An 18,641-nucleotide genomic window follows, 5' to 3' on the forward strand; every position below is an offset into this window, starting at 1 on the left:
GTTACCACTATTTCCCAATCTGCATTGTAGTTAGGAAAAGTCATGCAATATGGACCATTACACATGTGGAAATAAGCAGGTGTTCTAGTCTCCTTCTCCCTTCCTCCTACCTGGAAAATGGGTATAATGCATGGATAGTCAGCATCTATCTTGTGAACATGAGGACAAAGACCTTATGTAAAGAGAATACAACTGGATAAAGAAGAATTTGAGTCCTTAAAAGCATAATTAAGCTGTCACAAATGCTATACTATGATATTATTGATATATGAGAGAAAAAAACCTTCTTGATTGTTTAAGTCAATGGAGTATGTTTTTCCGTTAGTTGCACCTGATTGTAATTCTCCCTGACACACATGGCCTTAGGAGAGAAAAAGCCCATGTCTGATTCATCTTTGCTTAAGAGTCCTTGGCACAAAGATATGCAGTCATTGATAAGTGACTGTCAATGTAGGGTGTTGGCAGTAGAGGCAACAGGGCTCTTCCAGAGGGAACCAAGTACTTGGCACTTTACCCAGTTAGAATTCAAGCACAGGAATAAATCAGGGACTTATTCATTTATTTGGCACTATATTAGTAGCACCATGCTATAGCAAGGGTCAGCAACCTAAGGCCAGTAAGCTTGTTTTAGTGAGTAAAATTTTATTGGATATAACCATGTTTGTTCATTTACTTGTTGCCTATGGCTGCTATGATGCTACAACAGCAGAACTGAGTAGCTGTGATAGAGATCCTATGGCCACAAATCCTAAAATGCTGCATACTGCTTATCCCTTTAAAAACACAGTTTGCCAACCACTGAGCTAGAGGAAAGGAGTGAACAAAATGAAGAAGAAATGATTCCAGCCCTCCAGGAGTTTAAGTTTAGAGCGGTAGGCAGAAACACCAATGGACACTTTCTATATATATATTAATGCTAAGACAGATAGATGCACTAGTGATGTGAGACCACATGCAAAAATTACTGTCTGAATCTGATATTTAACAAAGGACGGAGGAGAAGTCTTCTGAACTGCAGGGACAATAGTAATACTAAAAATGGTGGAAAGTGAGTTTCTTGGGGAGAGGGAAAATGAGGAGAGAGGCACAAAACAGGACAAAGTGAACAGGAAATTATAAGCATTTTGTATTTTAGCATGGAATTTTTGAAGTGTGAAATATGAGAGGATGAAGATGGAGACAGAAACAGGGGCTGTGCCCTCAAGAGCCCTATATAGTTATGCCTAGAAACTTGGAATTTATCCTGAAAGTAATTTGAACTAGTCAAAATTTTAGCAAAATATTTTTGGCTGCAGAGCAGATTGATTTATTACTATTTATTGGAGGATGCAGAGTCAAGATAAGAGATAGGCAAAGGAATGGAAGAAATGGGATAGCTTATGGCTGAATTTTGTTTCTAATCTATCATTCTTGTTCACCTTCTTATTCATTTTTGTATCCCAAATATCCAACACTGTATTGGATACATTAGGGACACAATACTTTTTGTTTAACTGAATTGACAAAGAAACAAAGTTAGTTACTAAGTAATATAGGAAGTAGTAAAAGTAATTTTAAGGAGCTCTGTTTAGTAGAAAGTAATGTGAATTGAAGGAATAGTGTGGGATTATGAGTGTCAGAAAGAAAGTTCAACTTCTAAGCATCATTCTTGGTAACAGTGGCTATCTGATTACTCATACGTGGTACTTATTCACTGGAGTCTGAAAATGTAATAATTGTTGTGATACCAAGGTAAAAAAATATTTAGTATTCTCAAAATCTATAATAGGAAATATTGATGTAAGATGAAGAAGTTTTTTTTTTGCCAAGTCACACATTTAGAAGTAAAAACCAGAAATGTGAACTCTGATTTGCTACTCTAAATCGAATCGTGCTTCTTACTAATTAGTGGAGCACATTGGATTGTAAGGAAGAATCAGCTAATACAGCATCATATCCATGGGGGATTTACACTTGACATAAAACAGATATAATAAAAATTTGCATTTCCCTGATGCTTAGTGCCGTTGAGCATCTTTTCATATGGTTATTGGTCATTTGTATGTCTTCTTTGGAAAATGGTCTATTTAGGTCCTCTGCCCATTTTTTAATTGGGTCATTTGGTTTCTTGATGTTGAATTGTGTGAGTTCTTTGCATATATTGGATATTAACTCTTTATCAGATGTATCATTTCCAATATCTTCTCCATCAATGAAATATGATTCAGCCATAAGAAAGAAGGAAATTCTACCATTTGTGACCACATGGATGAAACTAGAGGACATTATTCTAAGTGAAACACATCAGAAAGAGAAAGACACATACTGTATGATCTCAATTGTATGTGAAATCTAAAAAAAATGCTGAATTCATAAAAGCAGAGAGTAGAACAGTGGTTACCAGGGACTAGGAGCATGGGAGAAATGTGGATATGTTGCTCAAATGGTAAATATTTGCAGTTATGGAGGATGGATAAATCTAAAGAGCTAATGTACAGACATGACTGTACTTAAAAATACTGTACTGAACACTGAAAATATGCTCAGAAGTATACATTTCAAGTGGACTTGTCATAAACACACAAAATGGTAACTATGTGAGGAGATGATACATCAATTATCTTAACTGTGGTAATCATTTCACTATATATATATATCAAACCAACATGTTGTACAACTTACATATACAATTTTTATTTAAAATGAAAAACAGAAAACAAGGAGCTCTTGTAATTGAAAAATAAATGCATTGTACTTGGACATTTTAAATGTATTTGCCCCAAATCCTGATTCTACCCTACTGAAAAAAAGGAATGGAGAAATGATAAGCCTGAACTTGAAGACTTGTCATAAGCTAGCAAAACTGCTTTCAGATACTAAAGTTTTTCTACACCAAAGATTTTCAAATAAAAGCAAATTTTATAGGAATCAAATACTGGAGTGATAAAAAAGGAGGTTCTAAGAGGAAAGAGTGTATTGTATTCTGAGACAGCTTATTCCTGTAATACGTAGGAGGAAAAAGTTAAACAATGAGAGAGGGACTTCCCTGTCCAGTGGTTAAGACTTTGCCTTCCAGTGCAGGGGGTGCGGGTTCAATCCCTGGTCGGGGAGCTAAGATCCCACATGCCTCGCGGCCAAAAATCCAAAACATAAAACAGAAGCAATATTGTAACAAATTTAATAAAGACTTTAAAAATGGTCCACATCAAAAAAATATTTAAATAAAAACAATGAAAGAATATTAAAAATGTGTCAAGGTCTCAGAAAAATGACACAATAAAATTACTATCCAACATGTAAACTAGAAGAAAGATTTACTTATTTATATTTCCAAATGCCAATTCTCTAGACAGGAAGGGACTTTGACAACTTGTCTAGTCTTCTGCCTATTCATAAGTCTTTAGATCAAAACAGAATATTCATTTCGGTTACCTGGATTGATACTTTAATATAGTAAAGAAATAGAAAATTAGGTTGGATGAGACAAAGAACTGAGGATGTCCGTACACAATATTTTTCAATAATCTTGGTTGAAAGAATTGTGTAAAATTACTCAAATTTCAGGATTAGTTATTGAGATAGCATGAAAGTGATACAGATAACTGATCCAAAAAGCACAATGTATCTGGGGTGTGAAATTCTACACAGAGATCCCTTCAAGACTCTGATGAGTTGTTAGGCTTGATAAAAATTACTGGAGCCTGGGCATCAGAATGAACACTTTCAGAAATATTACTTTGCATTCTACTCTTATAATAGAGTTCACTGGAGTTAATGAAACAGGATTAATTAAAGACACAGAGCCTAGGTAATAGAAGTTTTATACTTGTGTTTGTGAACATTGAGTGAAGTACAATTATTCTTATAATTTGGTAAGATATTTTTTCACTTTCAGTTTTTGTTGCAGGGCTTCATGATTCATTTTAAGTGTTCTAAGAAGTGTTCTAAGTCCCACTGTTACTGAAGATCCTTTCTTTAAAAAAAAAAAAGCAACAATATAATTTGGATCAGTTTTATATTCTGACTACATATGGGGAAATAGAAAAGTATTATGTGATCTTCAGGAACTGCTCTAGCACATTTAGAACTCAGTACTCAGAGTTGAGTGGATTTTATTACTATTATTTCCTCTTTTTTATAGTTTTTCATATTACATTTCTTTACGTAGATGTACCTACACTCATCTTAAAAATACTAAAAGTCTGAAATTAAATGAGAAGAAAAAATGGGAGGGAAAATCCACATAGGGAAAGGGAAGGGGAACCAAGACAAAATTTATCCCTAGTTGTGACTTTCTCCAACCACAGTTTATATCCCTAACTCTGGACTCTTGCTTCCTTCAATGCATCCTGTATGTCACAGTCATTCTACTGTTTCTTAAGCTTCTCTGTAGTGAAAGGTGTCCTGCCTAATAAGTATTTTCCATAGACTATCCAAATAAATGAAAAAAAAATAAATCAAAGAATAATCCTTTTAATATTATATGCAATAGCTGGAAGGAAGGAAAGAAGAAAGAGAGAGAGGGAAGGAGGAAGAAAGGGAGAAGAGTGAATAAGGAGAGAATCTGGCAACACACTATAATTATTTCTTCATTTACATCTTTGAAAAAGTGAAATCCATATAGTTCCTCTTTTCTTCTCAAATTTTACCTGCTTAGTTTTTCCATCCCTCTTTATGATGACTTCACTACTACAGCCTTTCATTTCTCTATTCTCTGCTGTCAACATTGATATTAGACCCCATTAATATCCTTTCCAATTGCTTTAAACCAAAAAAGAGATTGGAGTATTTATTTCAGTTTCCCTCTAATGCTAGAAAATGTGTGAACACAGAGTGGTCACTTAAGTATCACATTAATTTGCTATTTCATGTCCCTTTTTTTTTCTTGAGAAGTGAATCATATAGGTCCCCATTACATCCAATGGTTTAATTACCAATACTCATCTATCAAGTAGCTTAGGGTTGTAATTATTAGCAAAACTGCCATACTGTGTTTTTTTCAATCTTCATGCTCACTCTTGTGAAAGTAATTTGCCCTTACAACCAGGTACAAACAATAATTCAAGATCAAGATCTTAAATGGATCACCATTTCAGTCATATAATACCCTAGGCAAATTTGTCCTTTGGGATATTAAAAAAAAAGTAAACTTTCTATTTATAAATCTCACTGAAGTCTATATTTTTCAGACCACTTCTTGCTGATAGGCCTGTCAGGTGATTTTGTCACAAGTTTGAAGACTACTACATTGTTTAAATATCATTGTGGTGGGTCTTAAATATTCAAAGGTAAATCGACCAGTCTAACTGCTTCACTTTTACCTCTGTCTTCAAGATAGACTCACAGACCTGTCTGAAATTATTTAGTTCATCTATGTGCAAATACATATAGACGATCTTCCTAGTATATTACAACAGAGAAAGCAATTGAAATGATACAAAGTGATTTTACTCATTCAAAACTTTGGTTTAAAGAAATAGGTATTGATTTTTTTAATATAAAAATCTTAATACTTTTTGAATCTGAGTATAATGATTTATAAACATGCAGTCAGTTTATATAAAATGAATATTGTGTCACTCAATAACTAAATATGTTATGTTTTATCAAGATCTTTGCATTTAATATACACTAAGATATTTATTATATCTTTAATAGTTTTGTCCTTGCTCTGGCACTGAAAACCTCACAAAATATTATCGGTACAGAAAGAGTAGACAAATTGTGGTTATAAATATAATATTCTAGTACCACTGCATTATGTTCTTTTTAAAAGAGAGATTAAGGTAGAAATGAGTGATGCTAAAATAAGTAGTCTTAGCAATTATAGGTAGTCACTCTTGTAGCATTAACTGTTAGTTATTCATGTTCCAACATTTATAAAAAGAGTTGCTGCTAAAAAGATGCTGTCCATCCAGTGAGAGCATTTTCCAGTCCTACCCCATTCCTATCTCCTTTGAATGTAGGTCAGACTATGTAACTAGTTCCCTGGGAAAGCATCGGATTGGAAATGACAAGTAGCACTAAAGCACACTTTCAGGAGCACTAAAGTAGCATTTTCAGTGGCACTAAAGCAAACTCCTTTTAGGATGTCCTAATAAATGGTAAAAGCATACAGTGCAAGGATACTGGATCCCTGATTTACCATATGGAGAAAAACTTCGTGCTGAACAAGGAAAACCATATTTAATTACTGCGAGAGTGAAATATAAACCTCTATTGTATAAATCAACTGAAATGTTGGGGTTTGTTTTATGCAGCAGGTAGCATATTTTTAAAAAATCACATACATATTTCTACCACTGCAATTTCCATAAAGTTCAATAAAGCACAAAATTAATTTAGAATGTTCTGAATGGTTATTAAATAAACTCCTGCACAGAGTACTGATAAACTGAGAAAAGAAGTATGTCCCTCTCAAATTAATAACTAAATAGTGAAACATTAGAGGCATTCACATAACCACCAAGCATTGTAATTCATATTATCTCAACATTACATAAAATTACCCTGTATATATAGACAATTTAGTAATAAGGAAATAGAATTATAGCATTTAATCATTACAAGAATACAGACATATCATTCTGTCTTGGTGATACAATTGAACAACAATAAAAAATGAAATGATTAAATTACAAACATCATAGGATGTATTGGCTGTTCAGTAAATTGACCAGACACAACAAGTATTAAAAAGGTAATAGTATTAATATTCAAGCAATAATAAATTAAAACAATAAAATAAAAGCAATTATTTTATAGAATATTATTAATAACATATGTAGATAAATTATATGAAAATAATCATAAAATTATACTTAATTTTTTGAAAAGTGTCCCAAAAGTCACAGGCTCATGTTGGAGACACAAGATTTGAGACAAATGAATGAAACTGTTCATAGTGTATATAGGATAGTATACATTTTTGCTGAATTTTATTTAACTTATAGATTGAATTCATTAATCTAATTTATGACTTAATGCTATTCCTTGTATGACTATAAAAGTCCTGACATAAATTATAGGATACTTTTGCATTAAATTTTCTTGCATCTATTGGTATGTAAGATTTGCCTATAGATTTATTTTCTATGTCAGGAATCTGTGTCAGGTTTTAGTATTAGCATTAAATGTCTCTCATAAAATAAAGAGTATACCTAATTATATATTATTTAAAATAATATAACAATGAAATGTCATTTAAAGTTTTAAATAATTCACTAATTTATGTGTGTCCAGATGTTTTTTGAGATCATGTTTTTCCTTTATTTTTTTCCTTAAATAATTGGCTACTGACAAGTTAGAATTAAGTAAGTTTATTCATTTGCATTTTAAAAATATTTCACAATCTATTTGACTTGTATGAGTTTAATATTCTCTTATATTGTACTAAACTGTATACTTATTGTTATTTCCCTTTATAACTGGTAATTTATTTTGATAGTAGGTCATTTGAGGCATGAGTTCAAAACTGTGATGAGTACTGTATCCTACTTTATCATTTTAATGATTCTTTTCCCCCAATTCTATTTCACCTGCTATTAATATTACAAATACTATATATTGTTGCATTTGATTTTACATGAAATATTAATATTCTTTTTTATGTACAACTTGTTCTCACATATTTAGATTAATCTTTTTATTTTCATTAGTAATTTTTTATTAAAGTAAACATAGTTTTGGAAGTCCTAGCCGTGGCAATCAGAGAAGAAAAAATAAATAAATAAAGGGAATCCAAATTGGAAAAGAAGTAAAACTGTCATTGTTTGCAGATGATATGATACTATACATAGAAAATCTTAAAGATGCTATCAGAAAGCTACTAGAGCTAATCAATGAATTCAGTAAAGTTGCAGGATACAAAATAAATGCACAGAAATCTGTTGCATTTCTATACACTAACAATGAAAGATCAGAAAGAGAAGTTCAAGAAACAATCCCATTTATCATTGCATCAAAAAGAATAACATACTTAGGAATAAACCTACCTAAGGAGGCAGAAGACCTATACTCAGAAAACTACTGGGTTGGCCAAAAATTTCGTTCAGGTTTTTCCGTAAGATGTTATGGAAAACATGAATGAACTTTTTGGCCAACCCATTATAAGCCACCAAAGAAATCGAAGATGATATAAACATATGGAAAGATATACCATGTCCTTGGATTGGAAGAATCAATATTGTCAAAACGACTATACTACGCAAGGCAGTCTAAGATTCAGTGCAATCCCTATCAACTTACCAATGACATTTTTCACAGAACTAGAGCCAAAAATCTTAAAATTTGGAGACACAGAAGACCCTGAATAGCCAAAGCAATCTTGAGAAAGAAAACTAGAGCTGGAAGAATCAGGCTCCCTAACTTCAGACTATGCTACAAAGCTACAGTCATCAAAACAGTATGGCACTGGCACAAAAACAGACATATAGATCAATGGAAGAGGATAGAAAGCCCATAAATAAACCTACGCACCTATGGTCCATTAATCTATGCCAAAGGAGGCAAGAATATACAATGGAGAAAAGACTGCCTCTTCAATAATTGGTGCTGGGAAAACTGAAGAGCTACGTGTAAAAATAATGAAATTAGAACATTCTTTAACACCATACACAAAAATAAACTCAAAATGGATTAAAGACATAAATGTAATAATGAATAGTATAGAACTCTTAAAGGAAAATATAGGCAGAACACTCTTTGACATAAATCTCAGCAATATGTGTTTCAATCCATCTCCTAGAGTAATGGAAATAAAAACAAAAATTTGAAAATGGGACCTAATTAAACTCAAAACCTTTGCACAGCAAAGGAAACCATAAACAAAACGAAAAGACAACCCACAGAATGGGGAGAAATATTTGCAAACAATGAGACCGACAAGGGATTAATCTCCAAAATTACAAGCAGCTCATGCAGCTCAATATCAAAAAAACAAACAACCCAATCAAAAATGGTCAGAAGACCTAAACAGACATTTCTCCAAAGAAGACATACAGATGGCCAATAGGCACATGAAAAGATGCTCAACATCGCTAATTATTAGAGAAATACAAATCAAAACTACAATGAGTTATCACCTCACACCAGTCAGAATGGCCGTCATCAAAAAGTCTACAAACAATAAATGCTGGAGAGGGTGTGGAGAAAAGCGAACCCTCCCACACTGTTGGTGGGGATGTAAATTGATAGAGCCACCATGGAGAACAGTATGGAGGTTCCTAAGAAACTAAAAATAGAGCTACCATATGATCCAGAAATCCCACTCCTGGGCATATATCCAGAGAAAACAGTGGTTTGAAAGAATGCAAGCACCCCAATGTTCATTGCAGTGCTGTTTACAGTAGCCAAGAAAAGAGAGCAACCTAAATGTCCATCAACAGATGAATGGATAAAGAAGATGTGGTACATATATACAATGGAATATTACTCAGCCATTAAAAATAATTAAATAATGCCATTTATAGCAACATGGATGGAACTGGAGATTATCATACTAAGTGAAGTAAGTCAGACAGAGAAAGACAAATATCATATGATATTGCTTATATGTGGAATCTAAAAAAAATAATACAAACGAACTTATTTACAAAATAGAAACAGACTCACAGACTTTGAGAACTTACGATTACTGGGGGAAGGGCCAGGAGGATAGATTGGGAGTTTGGAATTGAAATATAAACACTGCTATATTTAAAATAGATAACCAACAAGGACTTACTGTATAGAACAGGGAACTCTGCTCAATACTCTGTAATAACCTAAGTGGGAAAAGAATTTGAAAAGAATAGATACATGTATATGTATAACTGAATCACTCTACTGTTCCCCTGAAACGAATACAGCATTGTTAATCAACTATACTCCAATATAAATTAAAAAAAAAAACTTACAAAACATATAATTAACCATTTCAAATTGTACATTTCAATGGTATTTAGTATATTCACAATGTTGTCTAGTTTCAAAATTTTCATCACCTCAGTACAACACCCTGTACATATTAAGTAATCACTCCTCATTTCTCTTTCCACCCATCCCCTGGTAATATCTAATCTGCTTTCAGTCTCTATGGATTTGCTTATTCTGAATATATTACATAAAAGAATAATACAATTTGTGACCTTTTTTGTCTGTATTCCTTTACTTAACAAAATGCTTTCATGTTTCATCCTCATTGTAGCATGTGTCAATACTTTGTTCCTTGTGATGGCTGAATAATATGCCTTTGCCTGAACAACACAGATGTATATTACAATGTATTTATTCAGCCATCAACTGATGAATATTGTCTCTACCTTTTGATTACCATCAATAATGCTGCTATAAACGTTCCAGTACAAGTTTCAGTGTGGACATATATTTTCATTTCTTTTGGGTCTAAATCTTGGAGTGGGATTGCTATGTCATATGCTATTTCTATGCTTAACTTTTTGAGAAGCCACCAAAATGTTTTCCACAGTGGATGCTCCATTTTACAATCCCACTAGCCATGTATTGGGATTGCTATTTCTCTACATCTTTGCCAATGCTTGTTATTTTCACTTTTTGATTAAAGCCATCCCAGAGGGTGTAAAGTGATATCTCATTGTGGTTTTGATTTGTATTTCCATAATACCCAATTATCTTAAACATTTTTTCATGCTCTTGGCCATATATGTATCTTCTTTGGAGAAATATCTGTCCTTTATACATTGTTTAATAGGGTTGTCTTTTTTTGACGAGTTGTAAGAGTTCTTTATATACTCTGGATACTAAACTTTTATCAGATGTACAATTTGAAAATAGTTTTTCCCGTTCTGTCAGTTATCTTTTCACTTTCTTCATAATGTCCTTTGATGTACAAAAATGTTAGTTTTTATGAAGTACAATTTATGTTTTTCTTTGGTTCTTTGTGGTTTTTGTGTCAAATCTAAAAACTCATTGCCAGATTCTCAGTGATAAAATTTATCCCTAGTTTCTTCTAATAGTTTAGTTTGTTATAATTTTAACTCATATTTTTGTTGTGATTCATTTTGAGTTTTTCCTATGGAGTGAGATTAAGGTCCATTTTTTTTTTCTTTTTTATGATTATTCACTTATTACAGCACTATTTTTTGTTGAAGAGACACTTCCTTCCCCTAGTAAATGATCTTGGTTCTCTTGTCAAAATTCAATGGACCATAGATGTATTTCTGGACTCTCAATTTTATTCTACTAGTCTTTATGTAGGCCGACAACAATACCACACTGCTTTCATTACAGTAGCTTTGCAATAAGCTTTGAAATCAGGAAGTGTGGGTCATCTGACTGTGTTTTATGTCAACATTGTTTTGGTTACCGAAGGCCCCTTGTAGTTTCATATGAATGCAAGCATCCAGCTTTTCCATTTTTGCAAAATACACCACTGGAATTTTGGTAGAGATTGCATTGAATCTGTAGGTAGTTTGGGGTATATTGCCATTTTGATAATATTAAGACTTCTATTCCATGAACATGGGATGTCTTTCAACATGGACTGCTTTCGACAATGATTTGTAGCTTTCAGTGTACAAGCATCTTACCTCCTTGGTTAAATTTATTCCTAAACACTGTATTCTTTTGGATGCTATTATAAATGAAATTTTTAATCTTTATTTCCTTTTCAGTATTTCATTGACAGTGTATAGGAAAACAACTGACCCTGCAACTTTGAAGAATCTGATTATTAGCTTTAGTAGTTTGTGTATATGTTTGGGTGTGTGTTGGTCGGTGTGGGGTGAGATGTTCTATAAGATTTTCTGTATATAGAATTATGTCATCTTGAGAATAAAAATAACTTTATTTTTCTCTTTCCACTGTGGACCTCATTTCTTTTACTTGACTATTTGCTCTTGGTAGAACTTCCAGTACAATGTGGAATAGTAGTGGTGAAAGTGGCCATCCTTTTCTTTTTCATGATGTTATGGGGAAAGAGTTCAGTTTTTCATAAATGTGATGTCAACTGTGGGTTTTTGATAAATGCTCTTTATCATGTTAAGGAAGTTCCATCTATTCTTAGTTTGTTGAATGTTTTTTTATAATAAATGAATTTTGAAAAATCCTTTTTCTTCATTTGTTGAGATAATCATGTGAATTTTCCCTTTTTCTATTAATGTGGTGTGTTACATTGATTGGATTTCTTATGTTGAACAGCCCTTGTGTTCCTGGGATAAATCATACTTGTTTAGGTTGTATCACTTTTTCAATGTACTGTTCAATTTGATTTGCTATTATTTTGTTGGGACTTGTACTTATATTAATAAGAAGTAATGATTGTAGTTTTATTACTTTGTGTATCAGAGTAATTCTGGCCTCATAGAATGTGTTAGGAGTGTTCCCACCTCTTTTATTTTCTGGGAAGAGTTTGAGTAGGACTGGGGTTAATTCTTCTTTGTAGTTTGGTAGAATTTACCACTCAGTGAAGCCATCTAGTCTCGGACTTTTCTTTGTTTGGAGATTTTTAACTACTTAATCTCTTTACTTGTTATAGATGTGTTTAGATTTTCTGTTTGAGTCCGATTTGGTAATTTGTATGTTTCTAAGAATTTTTCTATCATCTAGATTATCTATTTTTATAAAAATTGTGTCATAGTATTCTCTTATAATCCTTTTAGTTTTTATAAGGTCATGGTAATACTTCTGTATTAGTTTCCAATTTTAGTTATTATACATTCTCTCTCTTTTTTCTCCAGTTTTACTAAGAGCTTGTCAATTTTGTTTAACTTTTGAAAAAAAACCCCAACATTTGGTTTCATGTTTTATTTCCATTGTTTTTCTATTTTCAATTTGTTTACCTGATCTTTATTATCTCCTTCCTTCCACTTGCTTTGGGTTTACTTTGCTATTATTTTTCTACTCCCTTAAGGTAAAAAAAAAAATTAGGTTACTGGTTTGAAATATTTCTTCTTTTTTAATGTGGGCATTTACAGCTATACATTTCTCTCTGAACACTGCTTTTGTTGCATCCTATAAATTGTGGTGTGTTGTGATTTTATTTTCCTGCATCTCAAAATATTTTCTAATTTCTCTAGTGATTTCTTCTGTGACCCAAAATTTTTAAAACAATGTTGTTTAATTATCACATATTTTCCAGTTTTCCTTCTGCTATTAATTTCTACTTTCATTCCATTGTGGTCCTAAAACATACTTAGTATGATTTCAATCTTTTAAAATATATTGAGAATTGTTTTATTGCCTAACATATGGTCTATCCTGGAAAATGTTGCATGTGCACTTGAGATGAATATGTATTTTTCTGTTGCTGTGTGGAGCATTCTGTGTGTCTATTAGGTATAGTTGGTTTATAGTGTTGATCAAGTCCCCAATTTCCTTTTGACGTTCTGTGTAAATGTTCTATTCACTACTGAAAGTGTGGTATTGAAATCTACAACTGTTTTTGTAGAATGGTCTATTTCTCTCTTCAATTCTGCCAATGATTGCTTCAGTGTCCATAATAAGGTTTTATTGGAACACAGCCATACTCATTTAACATACTGTTTATGGCTGCTTTTCTACTGTAACAATGGACTTGAGAAATTGAGACAGGGATTGTATGGACCTCAAAGTTTAAAATATTCACTATCTGGGCCTTTACTGAACAAGTTCCCTGAAAAAGAATGGCAGAACCCCCAGAAAGACAAAAATCAACATAGGATTTTTCACACAATTTTTCCTTTTGATTTATATATTTAGAGTTGATCATGAAAAAGTCCAGATATTTAACATAAGAAAGTGCTCTTTGGGTTTATGGGAGATCATTTCAAATGAAAGAATATAAAGTCACCTTTCCTGGTCATGCTATCATCAATGAGAAAAATATGGTAAAAAAAAGAAAAATGAGAGCGATTAGGAACAAGTAGAATTGATCCCATGATTGCATAAATGACTTAAAATGGAAAATTTGAATTTGTGAGTAATTATGTCAACCAATTAGTTTAAAAAACTTACAAAAGATGTGAACATTTATTAAATCCAAATACTCTTTCATGACAATATGTATTAATACACTAAAACCACAAGAGAACTTCTTTAAAAAGATAAAGGTTATTTTCTAAAATCTATCCAAGCATCATATTTAACAGTAAAACAGAATTCCATTAAAGAAGTTAACAAGATATAAATTCACATTTGCTGATATTTCTATTCAGTATATGTAAGAATCATGGGTAGTAAAATAATACAGGATAAACAAAAATTTAAAGGTTAAAAAACAAGTTTTCATTATTCAGTGATCAAATACATAAATAAACCAAAAATCCCCCCCAAAAATGTATGCAAACTAATGAATACAATTCCTACACAGAATTCAGTAGCATTACATGTACTAGAAACATAAAGTAGCAAACATAATTTTAAAAATACCATCTAAAATAGCAATATAAATTAAAAGATACCTAGGATGCATATGTGTACATATTTATTTATTAAGAAAATTATAAAACTTTCATCCAGGATGTAGAATAAGACTTTAAAAAATGGAAACATGTACCATATTCAAGAATGGAGAATTGTAAATAACAGGAAAATATGACTTAATCCTGAATTAATCTGTGAATTATATGCAAGTCACATTATATGACAAGGCACAAGTCTCTAAAACAATCCAAATTTCTCTGATATGAGAGCTTTGTTACTAGGTGATAAAATTTTTGCTTAACTGCACTTTGATTAATATATTTGCAGTGTAAATATTAGTATCAAAGAGCAAGAGGTATGACTGGTATGACTTGGGTCTTGGGAAATTCAAAGAATGGTACATAGCATGGTTACTCAGTTATTCTAATACCTTGAAAATGCCTCTCCCACACCCACAAAGAAAAATACGGTCCTTATAGACTAATTCCTAACTACTCAGGTAGTTGCATTTCAGATTCCTAGAAAATAATGAATTCAAATTTTCTTTATGTACAACTTCAATTTTTAAAGAGCCAAACAGTAGATCAGGTAAAGAAGACAAATCTTGGTAAGAGCTTTTGCTAGTGCAATTTTCAGACTTATACCCATGTGTTCATTGGGTATGATTCTATCTTCTCCTAAATTTTTACCTCCATATTTCCCATGGCAATTGTCACGATTAAGGCCCAAATGCCCTCCATTTCTTTCCTTTTGTTCTCATCTGGAGTTGTTGCTATATTGACAAGTATATAGATAATCAAAATTAACTAAGCAGAGTCTCTGGATTATCTAATGGATAAAGAATGTACAAATGTAAATGCACGAGAGAAAGTCTGGCTATTAGTTACATACAATTCCAGTTTTTTGTCTGGGGATTTACCAACTGTCTAGTAGCAGTAGTCACTGAAAACTCTACATCTGTGCCTATTTTTCAATTTTCTCACCATTCTCAGCTCTGGGGGTGGGGGTTGAATAAAAACATTATACTTTTTATAAACAGTTTGTATTTTAATCAAAAAGATGGTATAAGATTTATGATTTGTCCTTAGCCATCATTTGTTTGCCAACTATTCCCTTCACTGTAAAATATAATAAAATTTAATAAAAATAATACAATATAATATTATTATATTAATATATAATAAAATTTCCTATTTAAAAGAGACATATGCAAGAGGCAACATCAATATGGGGGGTTCCTTAGAGAGATAAGAATTTCATGCCTAGGTTTATTCTATTTTTTTTTTTTTTTTTTTTTTTTCTTGACAAACCTTTATTTTATTTTAGCCTTTATATCCCTCTCCCAGGCTGCCTGATATCTCTCCCCTGCCCAACTCCGGAGGCAGCCTGACCGCAGGTTGTGCTTTGGGGGTGGGTGGGGGGAGATTGTACCTTTAGTGCTTGTAAACCTACACCAGGACAGGGGCCAACACCTCACCACACCATCTAGGTCTGGCCAGGACATGGGCACTGGGCAGTTCCTAACACCCCCTGAGACCCAAAGCCTATGGACAAGAGCTGCCATCCCCATCTCCACCACTGAGAACTTGAGGAAGAGGGGCATGGAAAGCGTACCAAGACCCCCAGAGCACCTGCAGGAGAGCAGGGCTTGCCAGGGAGAAGGCAAAGAACCAGGTGAGATTCTTGAGGTTCCTTTGTCTCCAGCCAACGCTCCTTGCCCTCTCCCTGGGGGCAGGGCCAACTATCCCCCGCTCCCTCACTGGCCAAACCCAGAACCAGGGCACCCTATCCCTTCCCACCAGCCAACAAGAAACAAAAGCAGTGAAAACACCAAGCTTTGTTGCTAGGAAAAAAAACACCCTAAGTATTTAAATTAAAACTGAAGCTCCAGTCAACTGAGCCAGCAGTGAGCTGGTGATTGCAGACACACAGACAGCACCCCATTCTTCCCCAAGCCCCAAGGACTCCAAAGGCAGCAGGAAGGGGCTAAGGGCCGAGTCTGTCTGTCACCAAGAGGGAGCCTCAGGGGAAGTAAAGATTAGGGCAGGGGTGTCCTCAGGGGGTCCCACTTTGGGGGCACTGAGGACTGTAAACATGACCCAGCTTGAGGGCCGGGGGTGTCCCAGCCCCCCGAGATTCTCCCTGGATGAAGAATGGCCACTGTAGTGAGTGAAAAACAGAAGTTGGTCTCGAAGCAAAGCGAGACCTGGTCTCCCTCTTGGAATATTGTGGGCGAGAAGGGGGCTGAGTCTGTGAGCTCAGAGAGGGGCTGCGATGGAGGGAGAGGGTTCTGGAAGCCAAATACGGCTTTGCAGCTGCTTCTTTGCCCCTATCAGATTGGCACCTGGGCCCTTTCTGGGCTGTGAGTCAGCTCATGGCCCCTCCTCCCGAGGGGAACCTGCTGGAAAGTCAGCTCAGGCCACAGCTGCCCAGCCCAGGCCTGGACAAGGTCAGGCGAGCTCCCGAGACGCCCCGGCCCAGGCTGGGGGTGGGAGAGCTGGCTTCGGGAAGAGACAGAGGATGTGGTTAAGGAGTGTTGGGAGAGCGTGAGAGCTGCCACAGGAACACAGACATGGCCCAAGGCCAGAGGGCCGCTACTGTCCCAGGAGCACCACCTCGAGGCCTGGCTGAGGCCCCGGGGGAAAGTCCTGCCTCGGCCTCACTCCGGGCCGGGAGCCCCGGGGACCAGGCCATCTCATGGTGCTGGGCACACAGGAAAGCCCATGCTTATGGAGGCAGCCGGCGGCCGGCAGGCAGGCAGCTCCTCCGGTGGGCCTTGGAGCCAGAGGGTCAGGCCCAGGTGCGGTGTAGCACAGCCCGGCCTCCCGTCCGCGCGAGGCCCAGTCTGGAGCCTCTGGACCAGTGCTGACTGGGCATGTGCCTTCCAGGCCACAGATCCTCACAGGTCCCAGCTGCCCCAGTGGAGGCCTGTTGCCAGCAACACGCCTCTGCTAGGTGATTCGAGACAGGCGACCGAGGCACCTGCAGGGCTGGGTTGGGGGCTACAGTTCCCACAAAACCCGCCCTCCGGCTGCTTGAGGATCACCCAGGGCCTGGATTCTCCTGAGGATCAGGCACGATGGCCTCCTCACGGCTGGGCTTTCTCTGAATGACAGAGGTCCCAAAGCACCCCTCAGAACCCAGCATCTTCTCAGAGCCTGAGTCCCCGAGAGCAGACCAGGCAGGGACCTCCGGGCTCAGCCCGACTGCGACTGCCCTCAGGGCCAGGTCCCCGTGTCTCAGGGCTGGGCCTGTCACAGCAGGGCCTGGGGCTGGAGTGGCACCAGAACCAGGGCCAGTGCTGACCTCAGGGCTGCCCTTGACCGCTTCCCCTTGGTTCCGGCCCTCAGCCCCATCCTCAGGGCTGGGCCTGGCTGCGGAGCCACTGGCTCCTCAGCGCCCTGACCTCCTGCCCGTACCACTCGTGCAGCTGGGCGAAGGAGGCCGAGTCGAGAGGCCCGTTGGGCGCCGAGGCCCGCCGGCGGGGCGGCAGTGGCGGGGGCTCGGGGCCGGGCCGGGGACTGGGGGCGGCGCTGGCGGGGGCGGCGGGCGTCTCCGCGCTCCACACGGCACAGCCGTTCTCTTTGGGCGGGAGCGCGCGGGGTCGGCGGGGCGGGACTGGGCCGCCGCCTGCACGCACAGCCGCCAGCTGCTGCTCCAGCTCGCGCACCACCAGCCGCAGGTAGCCGAAGCTGGCCCGCGACAGCGCCTTCACCCAGCCCTCCATGGCGGCCTGGCTCTCGGCCGCCAGCACGTAGGTGCGGGCCCGGGCCCCAGCGAAGCGCACGGCGAAGGCGAACTCCTCGGCCGCCTCCACCAGCTCCACGGTGCAGCCCTCCAGGATGATGACGCCCACGGGCTCACGGCTGGCCGCGTCCTCGAAGTAGAAGAGCATGTTGCCGCGCAGCACAAACCAGCGGCGGTGGTAGGCCGCATGCCGGCCGCCCTTCTTGTACAGGAAGCCCGCGTTGTCGGCCGGGGCGTCGCAGGTGGCGTAGAAGGCCAGGCTGCGCTCGTTCAGCTTCATGGCGGCGGGGCCTGGGGGCTCGGGACCTCTCAGGCCACTGCTCACTTCCCTGCCCTCTGCTCAGTTCTGGTTTCGGCTTGCTCTTCTCTGGGTTCAAATGTCAGCTCTGTAGTGTCCAGGCTGTGTGACCCCGGGCAAGCTTTAAGCCCCTCTGGGCCTCTGCTTCCACATCTGGGTCATTTTTGCCTGCTCTAGGAGGGCAGACGTTCTTTGTCTGAATTCCAGTGCCTGGCATGTAGTTGGTGCTCAAAAACCTCACGGCGCGGCCTAGGGTGAC

The 18,641-nt window shown here is 37.2% G+C and overlaps 1 protein-coding gene across 1 annotated transcript; it reads right to left on the bottom strand.

The window, feature by feature from the left end:
- Positions 1 to 17,688: 17,688 nt before the first annotated feature.
- Positions 17,689 to 18,370, bottom strand: LOC133089854 (sesquipedalian-1-like). Its single transcript, XM_061188039.1, has one exon. The coding sequence runs from the start codon at positions 18,362 to 18,364 to the stop codon at positions 17,696 to 17,698; it is 669 nt and encodes a 222-aa protein (XP_061044022.1). The 5' UTR covers positions 18,365 to 18,370; the 3' UTR covers positions 17,689 to 17,695.
- Between the last annotated feature and the right edge of the window lie 271 nt (positions 18,371 to 18,641).

The sequence above is a fragment of the Eubalaena glacialis genome, chromosome 4, assembly GCF_028564815.1.
Source record: "Eubalaena glacialis isolate mEubGla1 chromosome 4, mEubGla1.1.hap2.+ XY, whole genome shotgun sequence".
NCBI classification, from domain to species: Eukaryota; Metazoa; Chordata; class Mammalia; order Artiodactyla; family Balaenidae; genus Eubalaena; species Eubalaena glacialis.

Excerpts from the sequence above, each read along its gene's own strand:
- LOC133089854 (XM_061188039.1), bottom strand. The coding sequence starts at position 18,364 with ATGAAGCTGAACGAGCGCAGCCTGGCCTTCTACGCCACCTGCGACGCC.